We start from the raw sequence: 25,116 nt of genomic DNA, 5'->3' as shown, positions 1-25,116 counted from the left end.
CTCTCGGTGCCCTGCCATTCTGCTGGACCCTAATTCAAGTTGTCTAATAAATGTCTGGGGCTGCGTCCCGTAGCGTGTTATTGTGCATGCAGATGTCAATCTTAGTTTCAGCGTTAAGGTTGAGTTGGATTTTGATTTTTCTTTTTTTTTTCTCTCCCCACCTTAAAACAGGGAAATCAAAATGTAATGTAGGGAGGATACAGCAGATCCCCTCCCCCTTCCCCTGAAATTACTGTGCGTGCTCTGAGGGCATGATGAATTTCCCTATTAATTTAAAAGATCTGTTCATTCTTCCCAGTTAAGATAAATTTGAAGATGTGTCCTTGTTAAGACAAGTCATGAGTATAATTCTTTTTTGCCTTCAATGGTCCTTCTGAAGTAAAATTTCTCATACTCTTTGCTGTAATACTACGTACCGGCGACTTGTGACAATTTTTGGGCACTTTTTTCTCTGCTGTTCTTGTAACAAATATTGCTTTTCATGTTCTGTATTGTAAAGGAGAATTTCCTGGAGAACTGGCCTCTTGCACGATGGGAACCGTTGTCACTCTGCCCTAGGATGCTGTCACAAGCCGTTGCTCGCGACCAAAAAAACCCACATTTTGGGGGGGAAAAAAAGTCTCAATGTACAGTTAAGAGCTCAAAGAGCAATGAGAGAGGTGTTACACTTCAGGGGTTTCTGATCACTGCTTGTGCTGCCTGGCCTCTCGTCTGGGAAACAGCCCTGCTTTTAGAGAAGAGAGGGAGGACACTAAGGGGGAAATGGAGGAGAAAAATCAGGGAAATTGGAGGACAAAGGGTGAAACGTGTGTGTATGGGCAGGAATGCGGCTGGCAGGGAGCAGTGGTCGGAGGGAGCACCCCCAAAAGCCCCTCACAGTGCTGCCATTGCATGTGGTGAAGGGCTGCCTGCTTTGGCTGGTAGCTCTTGTCTTGCTCGATGTTCCTGTAGGAGATGTGGAAAATGTTCCTGGGCTAATTCCCAGCCAGAAGCTATGTGCTTCTGCAGCTGAGACTGAGCGTTCATAGAAGAAATATGGCTCGTAATTTTATCCTTAAAACTAATAAAACAAACATAGGTCGTCTTTCTGAATTTTCTGGGATGAAGAAGTGCCAGCAAGATGTGGTGCTGGGATGTTCTCAGCTCCCTTGATTGCTTTTTGGCCTCTCCCCTGCTTAAAAATCAGCTTGACCTGGTCCCAGACAGCCGTGCCGTCACCGCGGGCTGGTGTCGCGTGGACCGGTCGGTTTGCAGGTGTTGGCCAAGGCTTTGGCCAAGGAGGTGTGATAGTTCCTCCTGGTACGGAGATGGGGGACGGATAGGAGCCTTCTCCTCCTGCTCCGGCGTTGCAAGACATCTGCTTGACTTGTTTGTGGCTTCCTGTTTGGCATCTTCTGGGCAGGAGGGAGCTGGCAGGGGCCGGAGGAGGGAATTTGAGTCACTTGGGAGTCCTGTGCCAGAAAGCCTCTGACTCAGCCCAGCCGTGGAGAAACGAGTGTGGGATGCAGCTGCCTCTCGGGGTGGGAACCCGTGAGCGAGCGTGCAAGTGTTCACTTGCGCGGCATGTCTGCGGCCTGGCGCGGGGCGGGGAGGGAGGGGCGGGGGCTCCTCTGCATCTCCTGCTGCTGCGCGGCTCCTGGGATTGCGTCAGGGCTGCGGCCGTGGGTGGGGGAAGCCTTTATCGCTCCCGAGGCTTTGGAAGCGGCGTGCTGGCCGGGGGCCAGCTGACCTACTTGGTAGTGTGCAGGCGAAGCGCGGCTCACCTGCCGGCAGCGCTGGGGATGGAGCCGGGCTCTGCCGTGGCAGCGGCGCGGTGCAGCATCCCACCTGCGCAAGGCCTTCAGGGGTGAAGTTTCCTGCTCTTTCATGAGGCTGCCGCGTCGTCGCCTTCTTCCAGAAGTCATGACTTTTACAAAACTTAATTGCTCCCTGCAAGCTTGCACGGCAAAGGCGCAGCCACTGTACCGGTGGGGCCAGGGTTGGGATGATCCCGACTGTCCCCTGTGCCTGATGCCCCGTGGCCATGGTGCTGCTTTGGGTACCGCTGGAGCCGGCGCGGTGAAGGCAGAGCCGCAGCCGGGCAGGGAGGTGGGGGCAGATAACCCGCTTGAATTCAGCTCCCACATTCGGAGCAGCGTGGGTGAAGGGGGCCGTACCCGCTGTCCCTGTGCCTTGCCTCTGCTCCTGGGCTTGGGTGGGCGCTGGGGCTGCCCCCTCTGACCCGGTGAGCTGGTGGAGAGGTGCAGCTTATGTCTGTCAATCTGTCCCGGCCGTCCCGCCTGCTGCTGCAGCTGGCACCGAGCTCCGGAGCCCTTGCCAAGGGCATCGGGGCGTGCGTGGGCTCGGGCTCCGCCTGCCTCCTCCGAGCCCGGTCGGTCGGGCAGATCTGCTGGGGCTCCTGGAGCCCGGGCTGCTCGGGCGCTGGTTTCAGCTCCATGGCTTCTTGCTAAGACTTGTACCAGAGCCACGGAGCAGGTTGGTCTTGTGTGTTTGATCTTCCTTCCGTGGTGCCTGCAGCCCCAGCCGGTGCAGCTGGCTGCGGGGAGAAGGTCCCATCTCCCCATCCATCTGTTGGGGTGGGATGGAGCAGGGACTGGCCATGTCCAGGAGAGGAAGGGAAAGCCACGGACATGCAGCCTGCCAAAGCACGCGCTTCAGTTTTTGCCATGCCCAAATTACACGAGGGAGTTGCAGCAGAGATAACTTTGCAGGAACATCCATTCGTGCCTTATCTTCCATCAAGAACACCTTATGTTGCCTACATCAAAGTAGATGCTCTGCTGCTTCCCTCCTTGTTGCTCTAATCCTCTACTTCATGCTGGAAAAAAAAAAATCAAGACTATTGCTTCACAATAATGAAATCTGAATGCTAATTATCAGTATATTGCCTTCCTTCCCTTCGCAGTGCCCTGCCTTCCAGCCCCAAATAGCTTTCCTCCCTCCTTGCTCCTCTCCATCCGGTCCTCCCACGCTCCTGGGCACGCCGTTGAGCCTGGCTTGGTAGAAGTTGTCCTGCAGGATGCTTCCCTCCCTTCCATTTAAGGACAGGAATTCCTCGGGGAGCCAGGGTGTGGAAGGGATCCCTCCCCATGCCCCATTGTCAGGACTTCTCCCCATACCTAATTATCGCCTGTCCCTGCAGGAAGCTCCTTGCCTGGCCGTCGGGCAGAGCCACGGCGTCTCCAGCCTGCCCGCTCCACGGCTCTTTGTGGGAAGACTCCACTCTGTGTTGGGTGCCAGGCTTGGGTCTGGGAAGAGTGCTCGCCCTCGTCGTGGCAGGAGGGCTGGGGAGCGTGACTCAACCAAGCGAGCCCCTGGTTTTGGTGGTGGGAGCCTGCGCTGGCTCCTTGCACGTGCAGTGATGTGAAGGAAGAGGAGAGCTTTATTTTGGTGTCAAAAAACATCTTGTGGGGAGAAAGCAGCAGAGTTTAAGCACAAAAAAAATGTGAAAGCTGGGCTTTGCGGGGCGTGGGATGGGCTGACGCAGCCCCTGCTGCCTGCCCTTGAGCATGTGGCTAACCTCTCGCCCTCTTCTCTTCCAGGTTCATGACTGGGAAGGGGCTGGTCATCTACCCGGAGATTGGGGATAAACTGGACATTATCTGCCCCAAGGCGGAGCCATCCAAGCCTTATGAGTACTACAAGCTGTACCTGGTGAAGAAGGACCAGGCAGATGCCTGCAGCACCGTCATGGACCCCAATGTGCTGGTGACGTGCAACCGGCCCGAGCAGGAGATCCGCTTCACCATCAAGTTTCAGGAATTCAGCCCCAACTACATGGGCCTGGAGTTCAAGCGGCAGCAGGATTACTTCATCACATGTGAGTCGTCATCCTCTTCCTCGCCGCCGGCCCCAGCTCAGGGAGGCCATGGGGGCCTGGAGAGTGTCGCCAGGCGCTTGTTTGCAACTTGGCTGGTGCAAAGAGCTGACACGTACGGAAAATATTTCCCGCTGGATGGGAGAAGAGGGAGGAATGTGTCATTGGCCAAGAGGGTCACCAGCCCGTATCTGGCTGCTGTGCTGTGCCTTGTGCCCCCTGCCCTGCTCACGGGTGGGAGCAGGAGCACGTCCCCCCGCTGGGGTCAGCCCTGGCATGGAGGGGCAGCGCGTGTCTGAAGCTTATTTTTTTGCAGCTACCTTCCTCCGAGGCTGGAGGTGTTGCAGGGCATTTTCTTGTAAGGCTTGCCCTGGGGAGCTCCTGGTGGGGCAGTCAGGATTGGGAGGAACAGGGACCAAGGAGATGCTCATCCTCCTCCCTGGGCGCTGCCTCCAAGAGCAGCCCTGGTGGCGGGAACCTGCCGGTGGTACCCAGTCCTTGCTGTGGTCTAAATGGCTGTAAAATCCTATATACTGGCCTGTTCCTGTTGTTTCTTGGTATAACATGGCGTTTCAGAGGGGAGAGGGAAGGAAGGCTGAATTTTCTTGGAGCCCGTGGTCTGTGTGTGCAGGGGGCCATTGCACAAGGATGTATCCGCCTGTGCCAACTCCGGTGTGGATGGAGGGGAGGACTCTGGGGGGGATTTGTCCCCCGCCTTGGTTTGGTGGCGCTGGGCTCGGCGGTGTCTGCCAGCTCACTCTTCCCTGCTCGGCTTCTCCTCATCCTCACTGTTTCCGCCTGGTGCAGCGCATCACGTGCAAACCTGCGGCGGAGCCGCCGACAAAGGGCACGGTGGCCACGGGGCTCATCTCTCCCCTTGCCATCACGTGCCGCCGGCTCGCCGGCAAGCAGCCCGGCGCAGAGGTCAGCCGCCTGCGTGGGAGGTGAGCGCCGAGCCGTGGGAGCTGGTGCTTTCTAGTCGGTAAACAAATGTATTTTTAGCCTGAAATCTTTGCCTCGGAGGGGGTGGTGAGGATGTTGCAGGCAGCGGGGGGCAGGAGGTGCTCTGCCGCAGCGCAGTGCCGTGGTGATGCTGCCAGCCTGGATTTCCCCAGCGAGCCCTACCTGGGGCTGGGGCTGCCTGTGCTTCTGCTGCAGAATAATTTGAGTAAACCCGGGGCGCGCAAAGCAGCTGGGATGGGTTCTGGCAGGTCAGCCCCAAGCCCACCCTCACGTCCTGTGTGGGAAATTTTGCTTAGTGCTTCCTAACGCGTGGCTGAGCATGAGGTGGTGACGAAGGGGCTCGCAGGGGTTTCTAGTGACCTGTGCCTGGCACCACATGGCTGTAGGAGGGGCAACAGCAGGGAGGACCTGGTGCAACAACCCGCTCAGCCTGCTCGGCACAGCGGCAGTGCCGGCAGAGACAGAGGGCTGTGCAGGACTGAGTCACTGTTTGGCGGGGCCGGTCTCTCCCAAGAGCTGCCATCTCTCTGTCACCATCGCTGGCTGGTGCGGGGGCCATCTGCCTGGTGTCACTCGGGGGGCACAGGTGGGATGACCAGCTTTGCAGCCATCAGGGGCGCAGGCGACCCTGGCTGCAAGCCCAGGTGCCCCGGGGATGCCAAGAGTCCTGGCACAGGTCCCCCACAGGCTCCCATCTCCCTTACCATGAGTAACCAGGGCTGTGTCCAGCCTAGTGGCTCTGGAACCCTGAAAGGTCAGCCCTTCTGCTGTCCCTCAGCTGATGCAAGGCTTAACTCAACAGCAAGCTTTCCCTGCGGTGAGCAAAGAGGAGGGAGAGGAGCTAAATGCACAGCCATGAGTCTGCCTTTTGTATGTTGGGCAAACATCTTGAAGCACTTGGTCAGCGGCTCCTCTGTGCGTGGGGGTCAAGTTCAAGCAGCAGCACGGTTGTCAAGCTAATGAGAGCTGAAAGCGGGGTCCTGCCTCAAGCCCTGCCGCTACGTCCCCTGGGACCCTTGGGCTGCAAAAAGCCCCCAAAGACAAATAACGTTGCCCAGAATGAGCTCGGGAGCCTAACAAAGCGCTGGGGAGGAGAAACGCAGGGGGTCCCTCGCATTGCAAGGCAGTCCGGCAGGAAGGTGCAGGCAGGGGGATTTACCAGGCTCTGAATTGCACAAGTTTTAAGGAGCTGCTTTGCATTTCACACGAAAGCTCTTGCTTAAGTTAAATCAGCCTCCCTTAGCTTTCAGTGGCGTTTTCACAAGTGGCCGACGGCACGCTGCCGACTACAAACGCGGCTCCCCAAGGGCCCCCGTGACTTTGAGCCGGTGCCAGCTCCCCTCCAATGCTGCCAGCACACCTGGGTCACCATCGCTCCGGCTTGCTGCACCTCCGACGGGATGCACAGCCGGGATTTTGCAAGCTGTGCTGTGTCGGCAAAGCCGACACAGCACAGCTTGCAAAATCCCGGCTGTGCATCCCGTCGGAGGTTTGGCTGAGGCTTTTAAACTCATTGCATTTTTGCCCAATTTTTTTTTTTTCTTGATATGGTTCTGCTACCAGCAATAGGAATCTCCTCCCATATCTAGAATTTTTTTTCTATATTTGTAATGCAGTCCCGCTTTCATCCCAAGGCAGGGGGGAATCTCCCAAGAGACTGCCATAAACTCCTATTTATCCTTTATTTTTCCAGTCTCCCGTTGCAGCGTCTCGGAGCGTGTGTAGGGATGTGGCGAGCTGGGTGCTCGGAGCATCTCTGTGGGGTCCCGCCGTCTCTCCTCAGGGGCCGGCGATGCCCTCTGCACCCTCTCTTCGGACCGTTTCTGACTTTAATTTCTCTTGACTCCTCTGCGCTTTGATGCGAGCCCCCTCGGCGCTGGGAGCGAGCGGCCGCTGCCAGCTGAACTTTGGCCCCTGGGTGGGCTGAGGATGCTCCTGTGATCTGGTCGTACCCTCTGCCGAGCAGCCCCAGGAGCTCTTTCTGCCAAGAAATGAAATAGCCGAAAAAACAAAGTCAAAAGTCTCCTGAGCAGACCACCCACGTGTTGTCTTTTTCTTTTTTTTTTTTAAATCTTTTTTTTTTCTTTTTTTTTTTCCCCCTTCCCCTCCCCTTCCCTCTCCCCAAGCTTTGCCTTGACACACAAAAGGTTTTTTTTTTTTCTTCCTTTTCATTTGCTGGCCGCCCTAAGCCGGGGGAAGCGATGCTGAAGCGGAGGGGAGCGGGGCAGCAGCGGGACGTGTGCTGCTTGTCCCCCACCTTCCCCAGGCGGCTGGAAAACCTCCCGGCTGGAGCCAGGGGGCTTCCCCGGGTCCCTCCCCATTCAGGGCTGCTCCCCCCGCCTTGCCCTCGCCTTGGATATGCCAAGCCTTGTTTAGGGCCACTTTTATCACGGAGGGACGTGGCCCCAGCCCTCAGCTTAGCAATGAAAAAGGCTTTTGAAAGCGAACGTAACCTCTCCCTGTCCTCTCCGAAGCCTTGCACTGAGCCCCTCCGTGCCAGCCTCAGGCTTCGTTAAAAGCATCTTTTCTCCCAGGGCTGATGCTTCTTCCTAAGCCTTTTGATAAAGAACAAGATGCGGCAGGTCCATGCTGGAGACAGAAGCTTGGTGAAGGATGTGGGGATCCAGCAGGACATGGGACAGTGTCCCCAGGACAGGGCCCTGAGAGGGCAGGGAAGCTGGGAATTTGGGAATTGGGTGTTTTGCTACATGGCAGGCTTTGGGTTCAGGGCAGCCCGTGATTTCTTCTGTCCTTGGTCTCCTGTGGCTGCCTCTGTCCCTGTCTTTGGTGTCTGGGTGGGAGTCTCCTGCCCCCGGCATTCTGCCCCCTCCCTGCAAAACCATGGTACGCTGTGGGCAGATGGAGGGAAGCGTGCAATGGTGTCTCTGCTGGGTGGTTCCTCCTGCTGTGCTTGCGTGGGAGGTAGGAAGGTGAGGTCCAACAGGAATGAATTCTTGCTTTTTGCCCCAAAAGAAAGTCCTTTTGGGGGGTTCTAGGCCAAGCACAAAGCTGTGGATGGGCTGCTGGAAAGGTCAATAGGGACTCCAGTGCAGCTTGTACGTGCAGACTTCTGTGCAGATGTGAGTGCTGGTGCCCTTTCACAGCCCTGTGGTGAGGTTTGGATCCTTCACACTGTCCTCATCAAGGCAGAAGGTACTTCTGGCTCATTAGCAGGCATGTGGTTACTCTTCCTTTCGTCCCTGCCGAGCTGGTAGAGAAGCTGGGTTGCTTGTGAATGGCTGAAATGGGAGGGAAGAATGTGTTTGCATGCTTAAAAATAATCCATCCAATTGCTTTTGGGGCTAGCAGGAGTAAAAAAGGCTGTAGGAAGATGAAAACTGAAGGCTGTCTCATGAAGGTGCTGTCCTAGAGGTAGAGTAGGGGTCCTGCTTTGCGCCTGTGAGTCATTTGCCCCAGATCCGAGAGCCTGGCTGTACCAACATTTCTCCTTAGCCACATTCTTTGTCAATTTCTGATAATTTTGTCTGTTTCCTTGGTTGCCTGTGTCCCTCTCCAGTAGCCTTCCTCCCCGCCCCCCCCGGTGTCTGTGCTCTTGGGATGCTCGTGGGCAGCTCCGGTCCCCCCCCACGGCTTAGCCAGCCATGCAGGTTTGGCTCTCTCCACCTCCCCTCCTAATTCACTCCAGCTCTTAATTGCGTTTGCTGCTACTCTTTGAACTTGCTCCAGTTTTACTATCTCTGGTAATGAGGTGCCTAGATAGAGATGCATTAATCCCGATGTCCTGGCAGCGGGGCAGCGTAAGGAGGAGCTCCCGGGGCGGCTTCCCACCATGCAGGATCTCTGGATGTGGCCCAGCAGTGCCCTGCCTGCCCCCCTGCCTGCCCCCCTGCCTGCTGCTGGTGCCGCTGTGCTCTGGCAGGGAGCTGCCGTGGGTGACGTGTTCTTCAGCCTAGCGCTTGCTTCATCCTTGGGCGTGGTGGTGGTCCCTGGGGCCCTTTCTGTGTTTGATGGGGTGCAGGAGAGCGAAGACCCCCAAGCAATGCCTTGCTCAGCCTTTCGATGCTCTCCAGGCAGCTGTTTGCAGATGTGATGGGCAGCACCTTGGCCAACGAGCACTGTGATGTTTTTCCAGGTGGGGTCTCTTGCCTGTCCCTCTGCCAAGTCCCCGGGCATGGCTGCAGTGTCCCACCTCCTCTGTGAGCCAGTTTAGGGCAAGGAGACCTTGTCTGATGAAAACGCTAAAGCGAAAGCGAGGCCCCGGTAGATGTTTGCCCAATAAATCTATGCTGGTTATTGTTAGTCTTTAAGCCCTTCAATCCATTTTTGATGTAATAATGTTTGTAATCCAATCTAACACTTTTTGGCAGCAGGATTCAGCGAGACCAGATATATTACCCTGAGTGTTTCTTTAAACCCCTTGTCTTGCATTTCTGTTTTTAGATGCAATTAGACTTAACCTGGCAAGAATTATTTGTTGTAAACCATCACTGCCTCTGCGATGTGGGCTTTGTTCCTGGGCCTTTCTACATCAGCATTTTTCCATAGCTTGCAGTTCAGCGTGGAGAAGGGGGTCACCTATATATTGCCAACTGTTGGAATCCTCCTTCCTTCCTTTTTTTTTTTTTTTTTTTTTTGGGGGGGGGGATGGGTTGCCATACTTGCTTTTCTGGCTGTACTCCTCCAGCTTCCGAAATAGCTGCTGTTGGTTTGGGAAGCCTTTAGCCCATGCCAGCATGTGTGTGAGAATGTCTGCGGAGCCGCTCGAAGCTCCTTTCTGCAGCCCTTGGTATTTAATAATTTCCTTCCTGGTTCCGTCTGCCCTGGCAAGTGCCGCGCTGGCTGCCCGTCTCTGATGGGTGCCGTGCTGGGGGGGGCGGGTGCAGCCCCCCGGGCGGTTTGTCAGCCCGCCAGCTCTTTGCTGGTTTTCTATGCTGATTGCATTTGAATGTGGCCACTTTCATGTGCTCCTCATCTTCCGTCCCACAACTTGTTTGGTGAAGATGAGTTGAAAGCAAAAGTGCCGTTTGATGCCGTGATGAGAGCTATGAACTTCTGCTGATAAAAACCCAATTAACCGGCTTCCTCATTCTTCACCCAAATGGGCCGGCGCTGTCCTCGTCCCACCAGCTTGCGACATACCTGCGGCAACGTGGAAAGCTTGGGCGAAGCAAAGCCGTCCTGGTGTCACAACCGTCTGGTTTTGGGGAACCGGCTTTCCTCCTCCATCCCCGTCCCACTGGGAGCTGGTGGCAGAGGGTGGATGAGACCCTCTCCCCGCGGGAGATGCTGCGTGGGAGCTGGTGGGCTTCTGTCGGAGACAAACGGGTCTCTAACGGTGTCCCACTCCCAACTTCAAAGCCTGGGTGCTGGACATGTCAAACCCAAATAATGGCCCTTAGACAACATGCGGTTCCTTGTCTTGGAGGCTTGTCTGAAGACCGTGACCACAGTAAATGCGATTTTGTTGAGCCCTGTCCCTTAAGCCTCTGCCTCTTTTCTCTTCTCCTCCTCCCTCCTGACCTTTTCGGCTCAGCGCTGTCCCCGGACAGCCCCTGGCAGCTGATCTCATAGCTCAGCCTTTCACGGCCCTAATAGGGATGAAAAGCCCTATCAGAAAGGGCCAGTGTCCTGCACCCAGCCAGGAGGTAAATACCCCGCGCTTTGATCTGCTCCTGGGCCGGGGAGAGGGGGGGCCCTGCCTGCAACAAAGACCCCGGCCAGGGGTGCCGGTGCCCGCTTAACTCTCTGGCTGCTGGGCAGCCCAGCCCCTGCCTGCGCCCAGCCGGCAGCTGCCCGCGGCTCTTGCACGACCAAGGGCTCTCCGCCCCCGAGGGAGCGGGCACCAGGCTGTGTCTGCCCAGGGAGTCGGGCCGCCTGCCTCCCGGGATGCTCTTTACCGCTGGGGAAAAGATTTCTGAGAGCATCTCTTTAACACTCACATGACCCATTAGTAGAAAATAAAATGTGTTGAACTTCTCAGTGCTCCTGAAAACCGGGGTGATGTGCAGAAGTGATGTGTGGCCCCAGCAATGGCAGCAAGGAGGTGACATCCAGCTGGTACCCGTACATCGCCTGCCTGATCCTACTCTGCAGCCCGTGATGCTGCTGGAGCAGTGTGGCTCTGCCTGCCCCCCCCCCGCCAAGGTGCCCCCTTTGCAGCTGTGGTGGAGGGCCAACACCAAAGCAGTCTCTTTGGTTTTGTGGTACATGCCGTGGCCATGCTTCTGCCCTCGTCCTCTTCCTCCCCATCCAGCCCCTGCTCTCCTCGGCAGGTCTGCAGCAACAGGGCATGGGGACCGCAAGGAATCTTCTGGAGCTGCAGGTGCATGGGCCCTGGGGGACCCTGCTCTTCAGTGATGGTCACCTCTGAGGGCTTCCTCCGTAATGCTGGAAGAGTTTAAAACTTGCCTCTTTTTGGACTAAACTTCCATTAAGAGACTCAAAAGGCAGAAGCAGCCTTCAGCTTGACGAAGACTTGAAAAAAATCCCAGCATACAGGAGCAGCTGAGAAGGGAGCGCAGCAGATAAGTGCAGGCAACTACTTCCTTGGAATATTTTTTTAAATAACCACTTCTTCATTAAGACCAGCTTTTCCCCTGGGATCCCCGTTGCACTCTACTGTTCCTGTACCTAGGGTGCTTTCTTGGTGCTGGGAAGAGGCTTGTAGGTACCACCGCGGCTCCGACCTGGTCTTGAAAGGCTGCGTGTTGTAGCTTCAGCTGCAAGCCGGGCTGCTGAGCGATCGCCTGGGACGTGCGTGGTGTGACCACGGGTGCTGGGGTGAGCACTGGCTGTCAGACCGAGGGCATGCTGGGGGCTCCAAGAAGCGATGGCATGCTTCGACCATGAGACATGCAGAGTGCGGGCAGGTTTGGCATTAATGAATTGCAACGCGCAACCCTTTTCCGTCTCTTAATTTCTGATAATCTGTGTTTTGAGCGCCTCTTGACCAGGCTGGCTGTGCTGGGGAGGGCTGCCCAGGTTGCATGCGGCACCTTTAAAAGCTTCCCTTTTCAGGGAGAATTGGTTTTTCTTGCTATTTGAAGTTTCTTTGCCCTAGGAATGATAGTTTTGCTGCTGCTGCTGTGTAATGACGGTGCTCTTTGATCCCGCCTGGCAGCGCGGAGCGGGTGTTAACTCAGCTAATTGCGAGCCGGCTGTGGCAGGCTGGTGAGGAGCAGCGGGGTCGGGGGGGCGGCTGCTCACCCCTCTGCAGTGGGGGTCAGCCCTAACTTGGGGGGCAGAGAGAGGGCTTCACTCAGCGCGGGGTCCTCGTCTGGATACTCAGGGGCTTATTTAGTATATATTGGAAATCTTCAGATTCTATAACTCGGGGTATTGCTGGAGGCCGTTAGGTCCATGTGCTGGCATCTTTCTGGAGCAGAGGGCTAAGACCATCTCCGGGGTCCTGCTGGGACCTGAGGGCGATGTGTGGGCTCTGTGGCATCTGGCTGGGGCAGTGCGGGTGCTGCCATGCTTGCTCCCCAGGAAGCCATGGGCGCTGCTGTGCAGAGGTGTCGGGGAGCTCCTGCTCCCAGCCGGGCTCCGGTCCCCGCACGGGTGCGACACTGATGGGTGCCCGGCAGCAGTGGCTGCTCCCCCTGTGGAAGCAGGGCTGGCTCCTGTCCCGGCTGCGGGGTTATTTGCAACTCTGGGCCAGGAGTTGCACCAATGTAAACTTCCCCACTGCCAGCGGATTCCTGATGCTTATGCAAAGTTTACCTTTAATTGCAGTGGGGTTTCCTCCCGGCTGTCCCACAGCGCACCCTGAGCTCCTGTCCCTCCCTGCTGCCCTGCCACCTCCTCGGCTCCCTATGCTCTCCCAGGCAGAAGATTTGCACATGAATCAGCCTCTCCAGTCCCTGATAATTTTTTTTTCTGAGCCGCCTCCAGCCCAGCACCCGGGCAGCGATGGAGCTGGTGTTGGAATCGGCCTCACTGGCGGCGAGGTGTCACTGTCCCCATGCGAGTCCCTCTCCATCCCCTTCCCAACGGATTTCTCAGTCAGAGTCGCTGATGTTTTGCTACCTAACTGAAGAGATTTACACCCGGTTAAAACGCAATAAGTGCTTTCCTCCTCTCCTGCTCCCAGTGGGGCCCACAAATGACTCTGGCAGAGCATCAGGTGGAGAATTACGTGGCACTTTTTTCCTGACCTATAACCAGCTGCTTGGGGCTACCGCAGAGACTGTGCAAATAACCTTTGTCTTCCACTGATGGACTCTTTTTTTGGAAGGGGGTGGATAGACCTGAAGACCAAGGCTTTATTTAGTGCCCTGGTTCCCCTGAGCAGTGCAGGGAGCGAGGCTGTGTGTGCTCCCTGGCACGGGACGGGGACGCAGGGAGCTCACGAGGCTTTTCTACGTGGACGTCTCAGCAGCACTGGTGCAAAAGAGCTTGCAAGTATGTAAGCAAGTGGTGGTCTTGTGACTAAGAAGTGCTTTCTGGCCTTGATGGGGTTACCTGCGATGTAGCTGTGACTCTTAATTATGATGCTAATTGGGTTTTGTTATAATTTTTTCCATCAGAAAGCTATTTCAATGGGAAATTAAGTTTTCACTTAAGCGTTGCTTGTGTTACAGTGTTGTTGTCCATGCAGTACTTCGGTGTTTGCCTGTTCTCCCTTCGCTCCAGGAAAGCACCCTAGACAGTCCCAAACCAGTGCTTAGGTCTGGCAGCAGTGCTGTGGCACAGGGGATGAGTGTGGGTCCATGGTGTCCTCCCTTCTTACCCCCTTCACCCAGCTGGTACTGCTGGACCTGTGCTTTGCAAATATATCTGCCACTCTTTATAAGGGATGGGGCTGATGTAACGTTCTTATTTATCTTTGTGAGGGGCTGAGGTGGTGAACTCCATCCCAGCCAGACCCAGTACTATCATTTTCATTCCTATTTCCAGAACTGTGTTTGAACCTGGTGATTTTCCCATGGCAGTGTGTTTGCTGGAGCAAGAAGCGCAGGCTGGGATGTCTGGGTTCCCCAGGGCACGTGGTGAGCAGCCTGTCCTCTGCAGTCACACCGGCTGTCCCCTGCTTGCCATGTGTGTGGGGAGGATGGAGGTAAAGCTCCAGGTTCCTACACTGTGCCTTGGCCCCAGCTGGCAGGAGCGGACCAGAGCAGCACACCAGGCTCTCCCTTTGGCGGGACTGTTTGATTACTATAGCCAATTTAGCCCAAGTCAGCTCCGTTGGGTTGTTTCTTCATGCCTTGCTTGGAGACCCACCAGCGCTTGGCCATACCTGCTTGCTCCCCCTCGGTGGGAGGACTCAGTCTAAGGTTGCAGTGGGGAGGTTAGCATTTCCCTCCCCAGTGCAGGGAGAGTCATGTGTTTTCATATATAAAATCTATTTATTTAGCCAGACAATTCCAGTGCTGGGTGTGCGATGCTGGTGGGTGTTAGCATCCCCCTCCCCTCCAGCTGCACTTGGGTGCTCCAGGGCTTCCTAGGAGGATGCAGCACTTCGGAGAGCCGAAATCCCTGGCAAACACCATGGCCATAAATGGGACCTTTGTATTGGCCAGCAACGGGATTTGCCCTGTGCCCCTCCAGCTCCTCGCCCTGCTTGGCGTGGGCGTATGCCGACAGATGGGATGTTGGGTTGGGAGCATGCTGCTCCGCTGTGGCTTCCATCGTGTTGGCTGAGCCCTAAGAGCCGCCTCTGCTCGCAGCTCCCGGCTGCTCCGGGGGGTTGATGCTGTCAGCAAAACCGGAGCCACAGGCTGGAGGGAGCTGTGTGGGCAGACTGTGTGTCCACACCAGACGATCTGGCAGTGGGAGCCTTCGTGGCTATGCTGGAGGAGCAGCATGGTCATGAACATCGGCACGCCATTGCCCAGCGCACACTGCTGTGGGTCCCACCACTGCTTCTCCAGCAGCCTGTGGTGGTCAGCCCTGGGTTCAGTGGGTGTAACCTGCCGGGACCCCTGTTTATCCCCTGCAGAAGCAGAGGGGACGATGCGAGCTCCATGTCCCTTAGGTGGTGTTTCCCTGACCCCAAGAGTTTCTGTGCTGCGGGCAGAGGGAACCTGGAACCAACTGCTGGGGCAAGAGAAGGCTTCACCATTCAGAGCTTTGAAACCTCAGCTCCAATGCTCCTGGGATGGGCTGTTTGCTAGAAAATGCCCGTGTTTTTTTGAGCTGTTTGTGTTTGTGAGATGCTGAGACCATAAATCTTGAGGAGCAAAGAGGAGGATGCAAATAACGAACAGGGATGGTGTTGCTTGTGAAACTCAGGCTTGGGGTTTAGGGTGCTTTGGAAGCTGGCAGGGCAGAGCAGGAGGTTGTGGTGGATGTCCCCAGCTCTGAGGATCTCTGTGTGTTTCCCACCCCGTGGGATCAGCCATCGCCAGGCACAGAGCAGCCTGAGCAGAGCTTTTTCCTGCCAGAAGGTTTGGGTTTTTTTTGTAACAGGGAGTAGGTGATGGTGGCAGCTGCCGGGTGGGCAGGCTGAGTATCCCTGCCTGTGGTGGTCATCTCCCAGTGCCCACTGGGAACAGTGGGGAGAAGGGTCCGGGGGCTGCGTGGGCTTTCTGCAGGCTGATCCATGGTCAGTCTCGCGTGCCCAGCATGAGTGGGAGATGTAGCAATCCCATTTGGCACCGTGACATCGGTCCTGGCCAGCTGCGTGGACCTGGCAGTGCCCTCTGCTAGCGTGGCATGGCTGGGGAGGGGACAGCCCCTGGGTCCCCAGGGCACCCTCGGGGTTAGGGGCGCGGGGGGAGCAGGCTGCTCGGCTCTTCTCTTTCCGTGGCAGACCAGGAGGCTGGAGCAGCTCCTGAGCTGCCGGGAGGGTGTGTGAAACCCTAGCCTCGCACCTCCTGCGGCCGTTCGGGGACGGGACGGGGCTGGGCTGGCTTGCGCACATATTTCTGGGGCTTTAGGGCCCCTTCCCGGTGCAGCTGCCTCTGGGCTGGAAGGCTGCTGCCGGCCACGCTGGCAGCGTGACAGCGTGGGGCTCGGCTCCCCCCGCGCAGCCTCTGCCCTTGCTCCGGCAGCCGAATGTGCCGGAGCTGATGGAAGGGGCTTGGGGGGGGGGGGGGATGTGTGCGGGGAGGGGGTGGTGGGCTTGCCTCCCTTCAGCAGGGCCTGGTAAGGAAATAATAGTAATAATGGTGACAGCGTGAGCGTGGGCTGCCTCCCCCTGCTGCCTCCCCCTGCTGCCTCCCCCTGCTGCCTCCCCCTGCTGCCTCCCCCTGCTGCCTCCCCCTGCTGCCTCCCCCTGCTGCCTCCCAGCTCAGCGGGGAGGAGGAGAAGGGGCTGCAGCCAAGCCACGCTCTCTGGGCAGCCCCGGGGTGTTGGTGTGCAGTGGAGCAGGCGGGTGTCTGTGCTCGGTGGCCTGGAAGTAGCTCTGCAGGTCCACCAGCCCTAGCCGGGATGGGGGGAGGAAGGAGCCCGGTGCCCGTGATAGGGACCGGTGCAGCTCCTCTGCTGTTGGAACACCTGTACGGGTGCAACACCTCTACCAATGCAACACCCACGCCTCGGTACTGAGGGTGCGTGAAACACCTTGAAAGTCTGGGAGGAGAGGGAAGGTGTCATGAATTAGATTTTTGTTTTAAATGGAGTCTGCTTGCGGATTTGTGCAAGGGTCTGCTGGCACAATGTCTGAGCACACCAGAGATGTGTGAGGCACATCTTCAGAGCCACCCATAAGGTCTTTACCCACACCAAGAGGGGCTTTCAGCCTGGTAAGGGTGTCCTGCCTGATCTGAGCCTGTTCTATACCAGCCACCCCTCTGCAGGGTCGGTCAGTGCCTTCCCACTGCCCCGTCTGCTGCGGTGGGATCGGGGTCAGGCTGCGGGGGCACCCCAAAGCCCTGACAGCGAGCAGCAGTGGTGCCGGTGGGATGCTGCCGCCTCCGCCTCAGGCTGTGCGATGGAAACGTGAATCCTGGACAGGTCTGGGAGCGAGGGGGGGATCACGGGGAGGGCGTCCGGGCTGCGTCCGTGCAGTGCCTGGCTGGGTTTGGAGCAGGGCTGTGGTGCACAGATGGAAGAGTAATTAAGAATAATAAAAGGAAAGAGACTTGGATTCGCTACAGTCTCAGCACATTAATTGTGCTTTGGGGCCCAAATCATAACGGAGTCCTGCCAGAGGGAATCCAGAAGAGAAACCAAACGTCTCGCTCTGTCCAAAGCTGACCATTTAAGAGACCCTTGCCTTCATCTGCTGCCAGGTATTACTTCCAGAGTCTCCCATCTGCCAAAACCCAAGTTCTCATTTGAAATATTTTTAGGGGAGGAAGAAAAGCTTCGGTGACACTCTGAGTGCTGGTGTGGGCAGTCAGTGTGATGCACCAGGGCCAGCACGTGGTGCCGCTTGCTGTTGGAGGTGGAAACGCGGGGTTATTGGGGCTCTCCTCCCCACAGAGGTGTCTGTCCCGGCTGGCTGGCGTGTGTCACCAGGCTGGGACTTGGCGTTTCACTGGTCTCGTGCCCGAGGACCAGGGTGAGTTGTGCCAGCAAGCAGGGGTCCTGCCTGTGCTTCCATGCAGGCTGAGCATCTCTTCTAAATTGACAAGCAATTACATGGTTAATGGTATCAATGTTAAATCCTCATCACTCAGCAGCCTGAGGCTTAATGCTTCATTAAGGCAAAGGCATCTAATAGCTCTCCGGGCTGGGAGCTGCCTTTTCTTTAAGCCTGAGTAGAAGTCATCTGTCCAGAGGCTGCTTTTGCTTTCCCGGTCCTACAGCCAAACTGTAAGTCCCTCCAAAATGGAAGGGGGAGAGGAAAATGCTCCTGCACACTCAGTGCTGCGGGGGCTGGCCGGATCAAGCCCTGCTGATGTGACAGAGCTACGCATTGCCAATGCAGCGTGTGAAAAGCACGGCCGATGTTTGAGACCTGCCATTTCCTATTCCCCGTGGGATCCCCAGCTCCCTGCCTGTCTTCGTTTGTCGTTTTATAGTTCTGCCTCGTGCTACCACCCTGCATCCACCTCTCCCCGGGCTCAGGGCTGCCTCTCGGCTCTCCTGGCAGCCCGCTCTTGTGTCCATGGATTTAACCTTTTTCGTCCCAGCATTACTCTGCATTTGTTGATGATAACTTTCATCCACCGTTGAGGATCGGTGGTGCCTCTGCTTCTCTTCCGCGGGCGCAGCAGCAGGTATCACAGACGCTTTGGGCTTCCATCTTGCTGCTCGCCCGGTGCCTCCTGGATTGCGCGTCTCTGCTGAAGCGGTGCCTGCCTCAGGCCTGATCCTGTGGCCTTCTGCTGGTAAATCTTCCACTGTGAAAACGAGAAAGAGTATGAGGATCAGCTCTCATCTCAGCTTTGCAGTGAAGCACAACGGAGGAGCCGGCAGTGCTGCCGCTGCAGCCCCCCACCCATGGGGTCGGTGGGGACCCCCCGGCCGCAGCCCCCTGCCCGCCTGCGGACCTGCTGCTCAGCACCACATCAGTCTATCCTACATGTTTATATAAAACTCTCCAGAAACTGTACTCTTCTGGCCGTTTGGATGGGATTTTGACTTTGGGAAGCTCGACTGGCTGTGTTGGAGCATCTTGCTTTGCTTTGGTTTGGCCCATTTTGGATCTGTACAGAACATGGCAGCGTGTGTCCTTGTTTCAAGAGGCTGTACCGGAGATGATCACCATGGTTTTTGCAAGTGTTTCACCCTTTTAGCTGCCCTTTTTATGTTTCCTCAAGTAGCTACTTCATTTTTTTCATGCAGTTCCCTTTCAAAGGTACTTTCTCCCCTCATCATTATGATGATCAGAACAAGAAGAGGCTTCTTGAACAAAGTCCTGTGCACAGTGTGGGAGGAAGGATGCTCAGCTGCGTACCCTCATCTGTCCCTGTGGCTCTAGCTGCCATTCCTCTGTCTTGTTTGGATGTTTAATGTTTTTGTCTTATCTGAATGCAACATTTCCGTAGTTATTTTGGAGGAAATTATGTCTCACGTTACTGCTGCGTGCTCTACTTCTGCAGGATCTTCTAGTTCCCCACACTCGAGTCATACTCACTCTGTAGATTGTTTTGATATAATTATGTTATTACCTTATAAGTAAGACCTTATTGAGGTCTCGCAGAGGCTGATTTTTACAGACTGCTCTGTTTTCTGCTGCCTCTCTGTGTTGCAGTGTGAATGGGTAAAGTCTGTTTGAGATGGAGTAACCCATGGCACGGTGCTGGGAAGTTGTTCGTGGAATTGCTTCAGGGCTGTGAGCTGGGATGTTATTGGCTTATTTCATCCCCAAACCAGTGCCTCTGGCCTCAGAGAACTGGGCTGCTCTGCCTTCTGCCAGACTTAGCTCCCCGAGTTGTTTTTATGGGGAGTTTTAGCACAGGCCCCTGACTCCGGCTTGTGTTGGGAAGAGCTTCTGCATGCTGTAGGGGAGTGTTTCTCCAGTTTCCCAGGCGTTTGCGTTGGGATTTGTGCTGACAGTGCTCCTGACAAAACGCCCGCCAGCGAATCCCAGATGCGTGGATGCACGGCTCTGTCCAGGGAGCTGCTGGCAGGCACAACCCCGCCGCAGGAGAGGCGATAACTCAGCAAACAGCTCAACCACTTTCTGATTAATAAAACATTTGCTGGTGTTTCACACGAGAGCCTTGATTGCGCAGAGACATTTGGACAGAGGTGAGGGACTTTGTGCCTGCATCCCGGCATGATCCAGGTCCGCTTTCCAGCGTGGCCCAGCATCGAGTCCTCATTGAGGCACCTGAGGGTCCTGCTGTGGGAAAAGGAGCGCAGAAGAAAAAGAAAGACCTTGCTCTGTAAGCCAGCCTCTTCCCATCGCCTCCTCGCCAACACCCAGCAGGGTCTAATGGATTTGTCCCCACTGGCCATCAGGCACCCGCCCTCCCCAAACCCGAGTTTTTGTGGGGTGGAGGCAGGAATTGGGCTGCACAGGCAACCTGAAACCCCGGGGCTGAGTTCTGTCATTGAGGCTCGGGGTAGGTGTTGGCTGCGCTGTGCTGGCCGAATCCTGCTTTGCTCCACTGCTTCGTCTCTGTAAAATTATCCCTGTAGCTTTGGGATTCTCACTGCATCGCCTTTCCTAAGTCCTGCTCGTGCTGTGTGCCGTCACCGTGCTTCTGCCAGGTGAATAAATCCCCGCTCCTGGACTTGGTGGAACACCGGGATGATTTGTGTTTGCAGTGATGGATGGGGGTGCTGTACCGGCTTGAGAAGTGGGGAGAGCAGGCTGCGTGCCAGAGCCGCCCTGCACCCACTGCATCACCCGACTGCTTGGCACAGCATCCCCCGGGTGCTGCTGCTGCTGGTGACGAGGGCCCTTTTGGGGTCAGAAGCCAGTTTTTTGAGTATGTTCAGCAGAATCTGCCATTTAGGTGATTAATCCTGTCATCCTCTGGTCTGGGTTTTTTGTCTCTTGTGTACCCCCTGGCCCGAGCCATCCCTGCCGTGGCAGAGGGCTGGCGGGTGCGTGGGTGAGTGTCCTTTCCTATGTGGTGGCAGCGGGAGACGTGTGGCTTCCTGCGCTCCCGCAGGATTGAAAGGCTTAAAAATCTGTGCCGGCTAAAGCAAAAAGTTAATGTGAATTTAACTGACTTCTGCCCTGCAATTAAAGCCACTCAACCCCACTGGGGCTCTGAGTTTACATTCTTTACTGAGGCACACTGTGTAATTATATATGTATAATTTAAACTGTGCATATGCATGTGTTCCTATTATACACCAAGGAGCAAAGGAAATTATCCAGGAATTAAAGGGGGAGGAGGGTGCAGGCACGGAGAATGGCTCGCTTGTGTAGATGTGGCAGCGAGGGGAAGCTGGAGGGATCACATCCTCACCACTGCAAACATCTTTGGAAGGTGCAGAAAATGAGAACTCGGTGTATTAAACGCTTGCGGTGGGCTCTGGACTGGGACATGAAGTAATGGCTGCAGCGGGGGTCAGGAGTGAGCCCCGGCATTTGGAGGTGCCAGCCTCCGGCCAGGTCCCTCGTGGTGCCTGGGGACAGCGGGGACCTGCCCAGCAGAGACCTTCCAGCTTCCAGGAACCCTGCCTAATGCTCCCTCTCTTTGAACCCTGCCTAACGCTCCCTCTCTCTTCTTACAGCCACTTCCAACGGGACACTGGATGGCCTGGAGAACCGGGAAGGAGGAGTCTGCCAGACACGCTCCATGAAGATTGTCATGAAAGTGGGGCAGGGTGAGTCCTCCTGTGCCCTGGGGTCTCCCGTTGCCAAAATGCCTTTGCCCAACAAAGCATTGGCCCCTGTCCTGCTGGGGTGGTGGGGTTCTGAATTTGGAGGAAACTGAGGCCTCTCAGTAGAGGTGGCCGCTGCGCTGTGGGGACCACCTCAGCTGGTGGTGGCAGAAGGACAGTGAGGGTATCACTGATGGTATCACTGATGGTGGTGCTGTGGCACTAGGAGAAGTGTGTGCTCTTCTCCTGGAGGGAGCTCCCCAACACCTCCTGTCCTGAGCTGCTGGGTGCCTCCCAGCCCCAGCGATGCCCCCAATGCACAGCTCCTGGTGGCTGCTTTTCATTATTGTGTTTTCACTTTGGGGCCAATATTTATAATAAACAGAAGAAGCAGCGCTGCAGCCTTGGCAGGCTCCCTTCCCATTCCTCCCGCTGCCCATGCGAGAAACTCGCCCCAACCCGCGCACGGGAGCTCAGGAAACATAAAAGCAGGGGGGGTTAGGGTGGGGAAGCTGCTTCCTACAAGCCCTGTAGCAGCTAAGCCTTGCTCACGTCGCTCCCGCTTCTCCCTTGTGCCCTGTGGGGTGAGTCCAGCTGGGATGTTGGGAACAGTTGTTCTTTAGGTGGGGGAACGAGCTATTGCCATTCAGGTTGAATCGAGGTTTCTCATCTGTCCCTTCCCTTTCCTCCCCAGATCCAAATGCGGTGATCCCAGAGCAGCTGACGACGAGTCGGCCGAGCAAGGAGTCTGACAACACCGTGAAAATTGTCACACAGAGCCCACGCAGCAAGATCCCTGCGGTGGAGGAGCCCGGCAAGCCGGGTGGGTTTTGCTGGGGACACCCCAGGAGAAGGATGGGGGCTCTGCTTGCTGGTGGGGCCGGAGGTTGGCCAGCAGCTGCTGCCAGCGAAGCAGCTCCCAGCCGGGCTTGTTGCATGGATCCCAGGGATACCGGGCGCTCTGGAACAGAGATGCAGATGGGTTTCCCATAAGCTTTTGCCCATCTCTGCCATCCCTGCTGCTTGCAGCATCTCCTCACTCCAGCCCTCTGCTTTCTGGCCGGGAACTGCTCGGGGCCCAGCACACGCAGCCAGGCTGCGGTACGGAGCAGCTCAGGTTTGTTTTCCCAGCTCCGGTATGTCCTGGCAGGAGCTTTGCAGGGAAGTGCTGTTTCAGCACTCTCCTCCTCCTCCTCCTCGATGCCCATCTGTTCCTTGCAGAACATCTGAGAGAGTTTGGAGGAGGTGAGGTCCTCGGGTTTTTGAGCTGAGCCAGTGTGAAAGCCCTTTGAAGGCGGTTTCCTGAGTTCCTGACCCTGCTGAGAGAAAAGTGAAATCAGATGAAGTGGGGAAGAGTTGCTCTTTTCTTCTCGCCTGTTACGGCCAAGCAGAGCGCTCTCCCCTCGGGGGCTGGGGCTGCCCTGGCCCAGGGGTCAGGAGGAGGTGGGGGGTCAGTAATCAGATATCGTGGGGCTCCAGGTATCAGAGCCCACTTTCACCAGAGCATCCAGGTCTGTTGTGGAGAGCAAAGTCTCCTGGGGTCCGGACTGGTGGTCACCTGGACACAGGCAGTGCTCTGCTCCATCAGCTGGGAGATGGAAAAGGGAAGCAGTGATGTGGGGTGGGGGAGAGGGCACGTGGTCCCTCCTCTGTGGGTGCCCAGGGCTTCTGCTGGCCCTGCCCAGAGTCTGCTTTGATCCAGGGCTCGCCCACCCACAGGGTGCGATCCGTGCACGGATGGAGTGTGGAACCAGCTGTGTGGAGCCTATCGCAGAGGTGGGGCGCAGGCTGCCCTCCGGGCTCTGACACCCCTCTCCCCTTGGCTTGCAGGCTCCGTCAACCAGGATGGCCAGGAGACCCAAGGTCCCAGCGACGGCTTCTTGAGCTCCAAGGTGGCCGTCTTCGCAGCAATCGGCGCCGGCTGCGTCATCTTCATCCTCATCATCATCTTCCTCGTCGTCCTCCTGATCAAGATCCGCAAGCGGCACCGGAAGCACACACAGCAGCGAGCCGCAGCCTTGTCCCTCAGCACCTTGGCCAGCCCGAAATGCAGCGGGAACGCGGGCTCTGAGCCCAGCGACATCATCATCCCCTTACGGACTACAGAGAACAACTACTGCCCGCACTACGAGAAGGTGAGCGGGGACTACGGGCACCCCGTCTACATTGTCCAGGAGATGCCCCCCCAGAGCCCAGCCAACATTTACTACAAGGTGTGAGGAGCAGCCTGGGCAAGCCGCCGATGCAGGAGCACGGGAGCGCCGAGTGCGGGGGGCAGCTGCCCCCCGGGTCTCCCCACGGGCGGTCTGGCGCCGGGAGGGAGGAAGCGAAACGAACCCCACGGCACGGCGCAGGGAGCGCCAGGGTCCGGCGCCGGAGAGCAGATGGCTCGCTCACGTGCTGGTTCTCCCCTTTGTATTTAGTTTTGTAGTTCTCAGCTTTTGTAATCCCGAGACTTGAGGGTGAGCCTTCAGCATCCTCCTCTTCTTCTCCAGACTGCGGCTGGCCAGGGGGCGGGCGCCGTGCCTTTCCGTGCTCGCTCAGACACCGCCGGCAAACCCGGAGACTCCACCTCCCCGTTTTGTTTTGGGATTTCCGTGTGTCACCCCTACGTCCTTGCGTGAAGTGCCCGTGTGCCTGGCGCCGCATCGGCCGCCGCTTGGGTCCGGGAGCCTGGACCGACGCCGGGGCCGTGGCGAGGAGCCTCGGTCCGAGGAGGAGCAAGCAGCCGCAGAGGGAGGAGGAGGATGATGCTTTGCCTAGGTGCCAAGATGCAGACAACTGTGCAGGGAGGAAGCTGGCAAACCCGATTTACTACTACTACTATTATTATTATTATAATTATTTTAATTTTTTTGTAACATTTTTATTTTTGTGAATTCTGGGTGGGACTCTGGCCCGCCACCTTCGGGCACATGCCGTCGCTTCCTTCCAGCACGCCATCCCCCCGGCCGCGGGGCAGACCCCGCTGCTCCCGCTGCTGCCCTTTTAAACTTTTGTGTTCGTAGCTGTTGACTCTTGTTTTAGTCTCTTTATAAAAAGAAAGAAAGAAAAAAAAAAATATATCTATACCATGTCTCAAACATTCAGTGCGTGAGAGTCCGGGTGCTCCTCCTGCTCCATGCGGAGCAGCAGCCTCGGCCCGGCAGCTCTCCCCGACCCCCCGGGGGTGTCCTGCTGCAGAGAAAAGCCCTTGCTGAAGGTTTCCATCGGGCTGGGGCTGACCCTGCTGGAAGCGAAGCCTGGGGGGGCGGGAGGGGGAGGGCAGGGGGTAGCTGCAGCCCACTGTCCCATCCCCCAGCCGGTGATGCTGTGGGTGGCTGTCCTTGGAAAGGAAAACTGGAAAACAAATGTTCCCGACCTGCAGCCTGTGCTGGGGGGAGCCAGGGGCTGGAAGCCCCCCCGGGAGGAATCCCTCGGGCCGGCTGTAGCACTGGGCTTGGCTTGGTTGGGAGCTTTGCCAAAGGCTTCTCCCCCCACCTGGTTTACCAGGGTGATCCTGTGCCCCTCTGTGGGACCTGCCTTTGGGGACTGGCGCCAGCAGCACCTGCCCTCACCCGCCATACTCCCGGCACGGGAGCATCACCCAGCCGTGCCACCTCCCGGGGCTCCCACAGCCTGGGCTTGCTCTGCTCTTGCCTTGCCCATCTGCTGCCCAAAACTGGAAGTGGTTGAGCCTTGGGCTCTTCTGGTGGGATCATTCCCGGGAGGACGCGCCAGCACCATAGCTGATGCCGGTGAGCACGGCGGGGCTGGCAGTGTCCACAGCGGTGCCCTGCCACCTGCCTGTCCTCGGGCTGCCCCAGCCTGGGGCTCGGCAGCCACCCCTTCCTTCCTCGCTTTCTTTTCCTTCCAGAAGTAGCTGCTTTTGCTCAGGGAGCAAGCGTGGGACGGGCGGTGTTGCTCCGCTGCGGTGGCTCGCTGCGCTGCCGGGCGGTGGGTTTGCGGTGGCATGGGGCTGCCTGGGCCTGATTTGTCCTTGCCTGTCCCCAGGTCCCCAAAACCCGCGTTAGGAAGTGCCCAAAGAGCGAGAGAGCTGCTCTGCAAAAGTGCCTTGATGAGGAGCGGGCAGGGGTGGCAGGAAGGGCAGAGCAGGGGACGGTGAAACCCGGTGGCTCGGATGCTGTGCTGGGGGTTTGGCTTCGGTTCTGAGCGGGACAGGAGCATCCCTTGGTGTCGCATTGTTTTTTTTGTTTGTTTGTTTGTTTTTAAAGGCAGGAGAAGGCAGGAGTTCGGGCTGGAGCTGAGCAGGCTGC

The 25,116-nt window shown here is 57.0% G+C and overlaps 1 protein-coding gene across 1 annotated transcript in view; it reads left to right on the top strand.

Annotated features, from left to right (window-relative positions):
• Positions 1–24,100, top strand: part of EFNB1 (ephrin B1) — a 51,214-nt gene extending 27,114 nt beyond the window's left edge. The window contains exons 2-5 of the mRNA XM_082488166.1: positions 3,543–3,820; positions 20,771–20,863; positions 21,555–21,683; positions 22,691–24,100. Of these exons, the coding sequence (XP_082344292.1) occupies positions 3,543–3,820; positions 20,771–20,863; positions 21,555–21,683; positions 22,691–23,079 (889 nt within the window). The 3' untranslated portion in view covers positions 23,080–24,100. The remainder of the gene's footprint in view (positions 1–3,542; positions 3,821–20,770; positions 20,864–21,554; positions 21,684–22,690) is intronic.
• Positions 24,101–25,116: the final 1,016 nt, after the last annotated feature.

Source organism: Vanellus vanellus (genome assembly GCF_965231255.1).
Source record: "Vanellus vanellus genome assembly, chromosome: 10".
NCBI lineage: Eukaryota > Metazoa > Chordata > Aves > Charadriiformes > Charadriidae > Vanellus > Vanellus vanellus.
The sequence above is the reverse complement of the archived record's forward strand: the minus strand, read 5'-3'. Positions and strand labels throughout refer to the sequence as shown.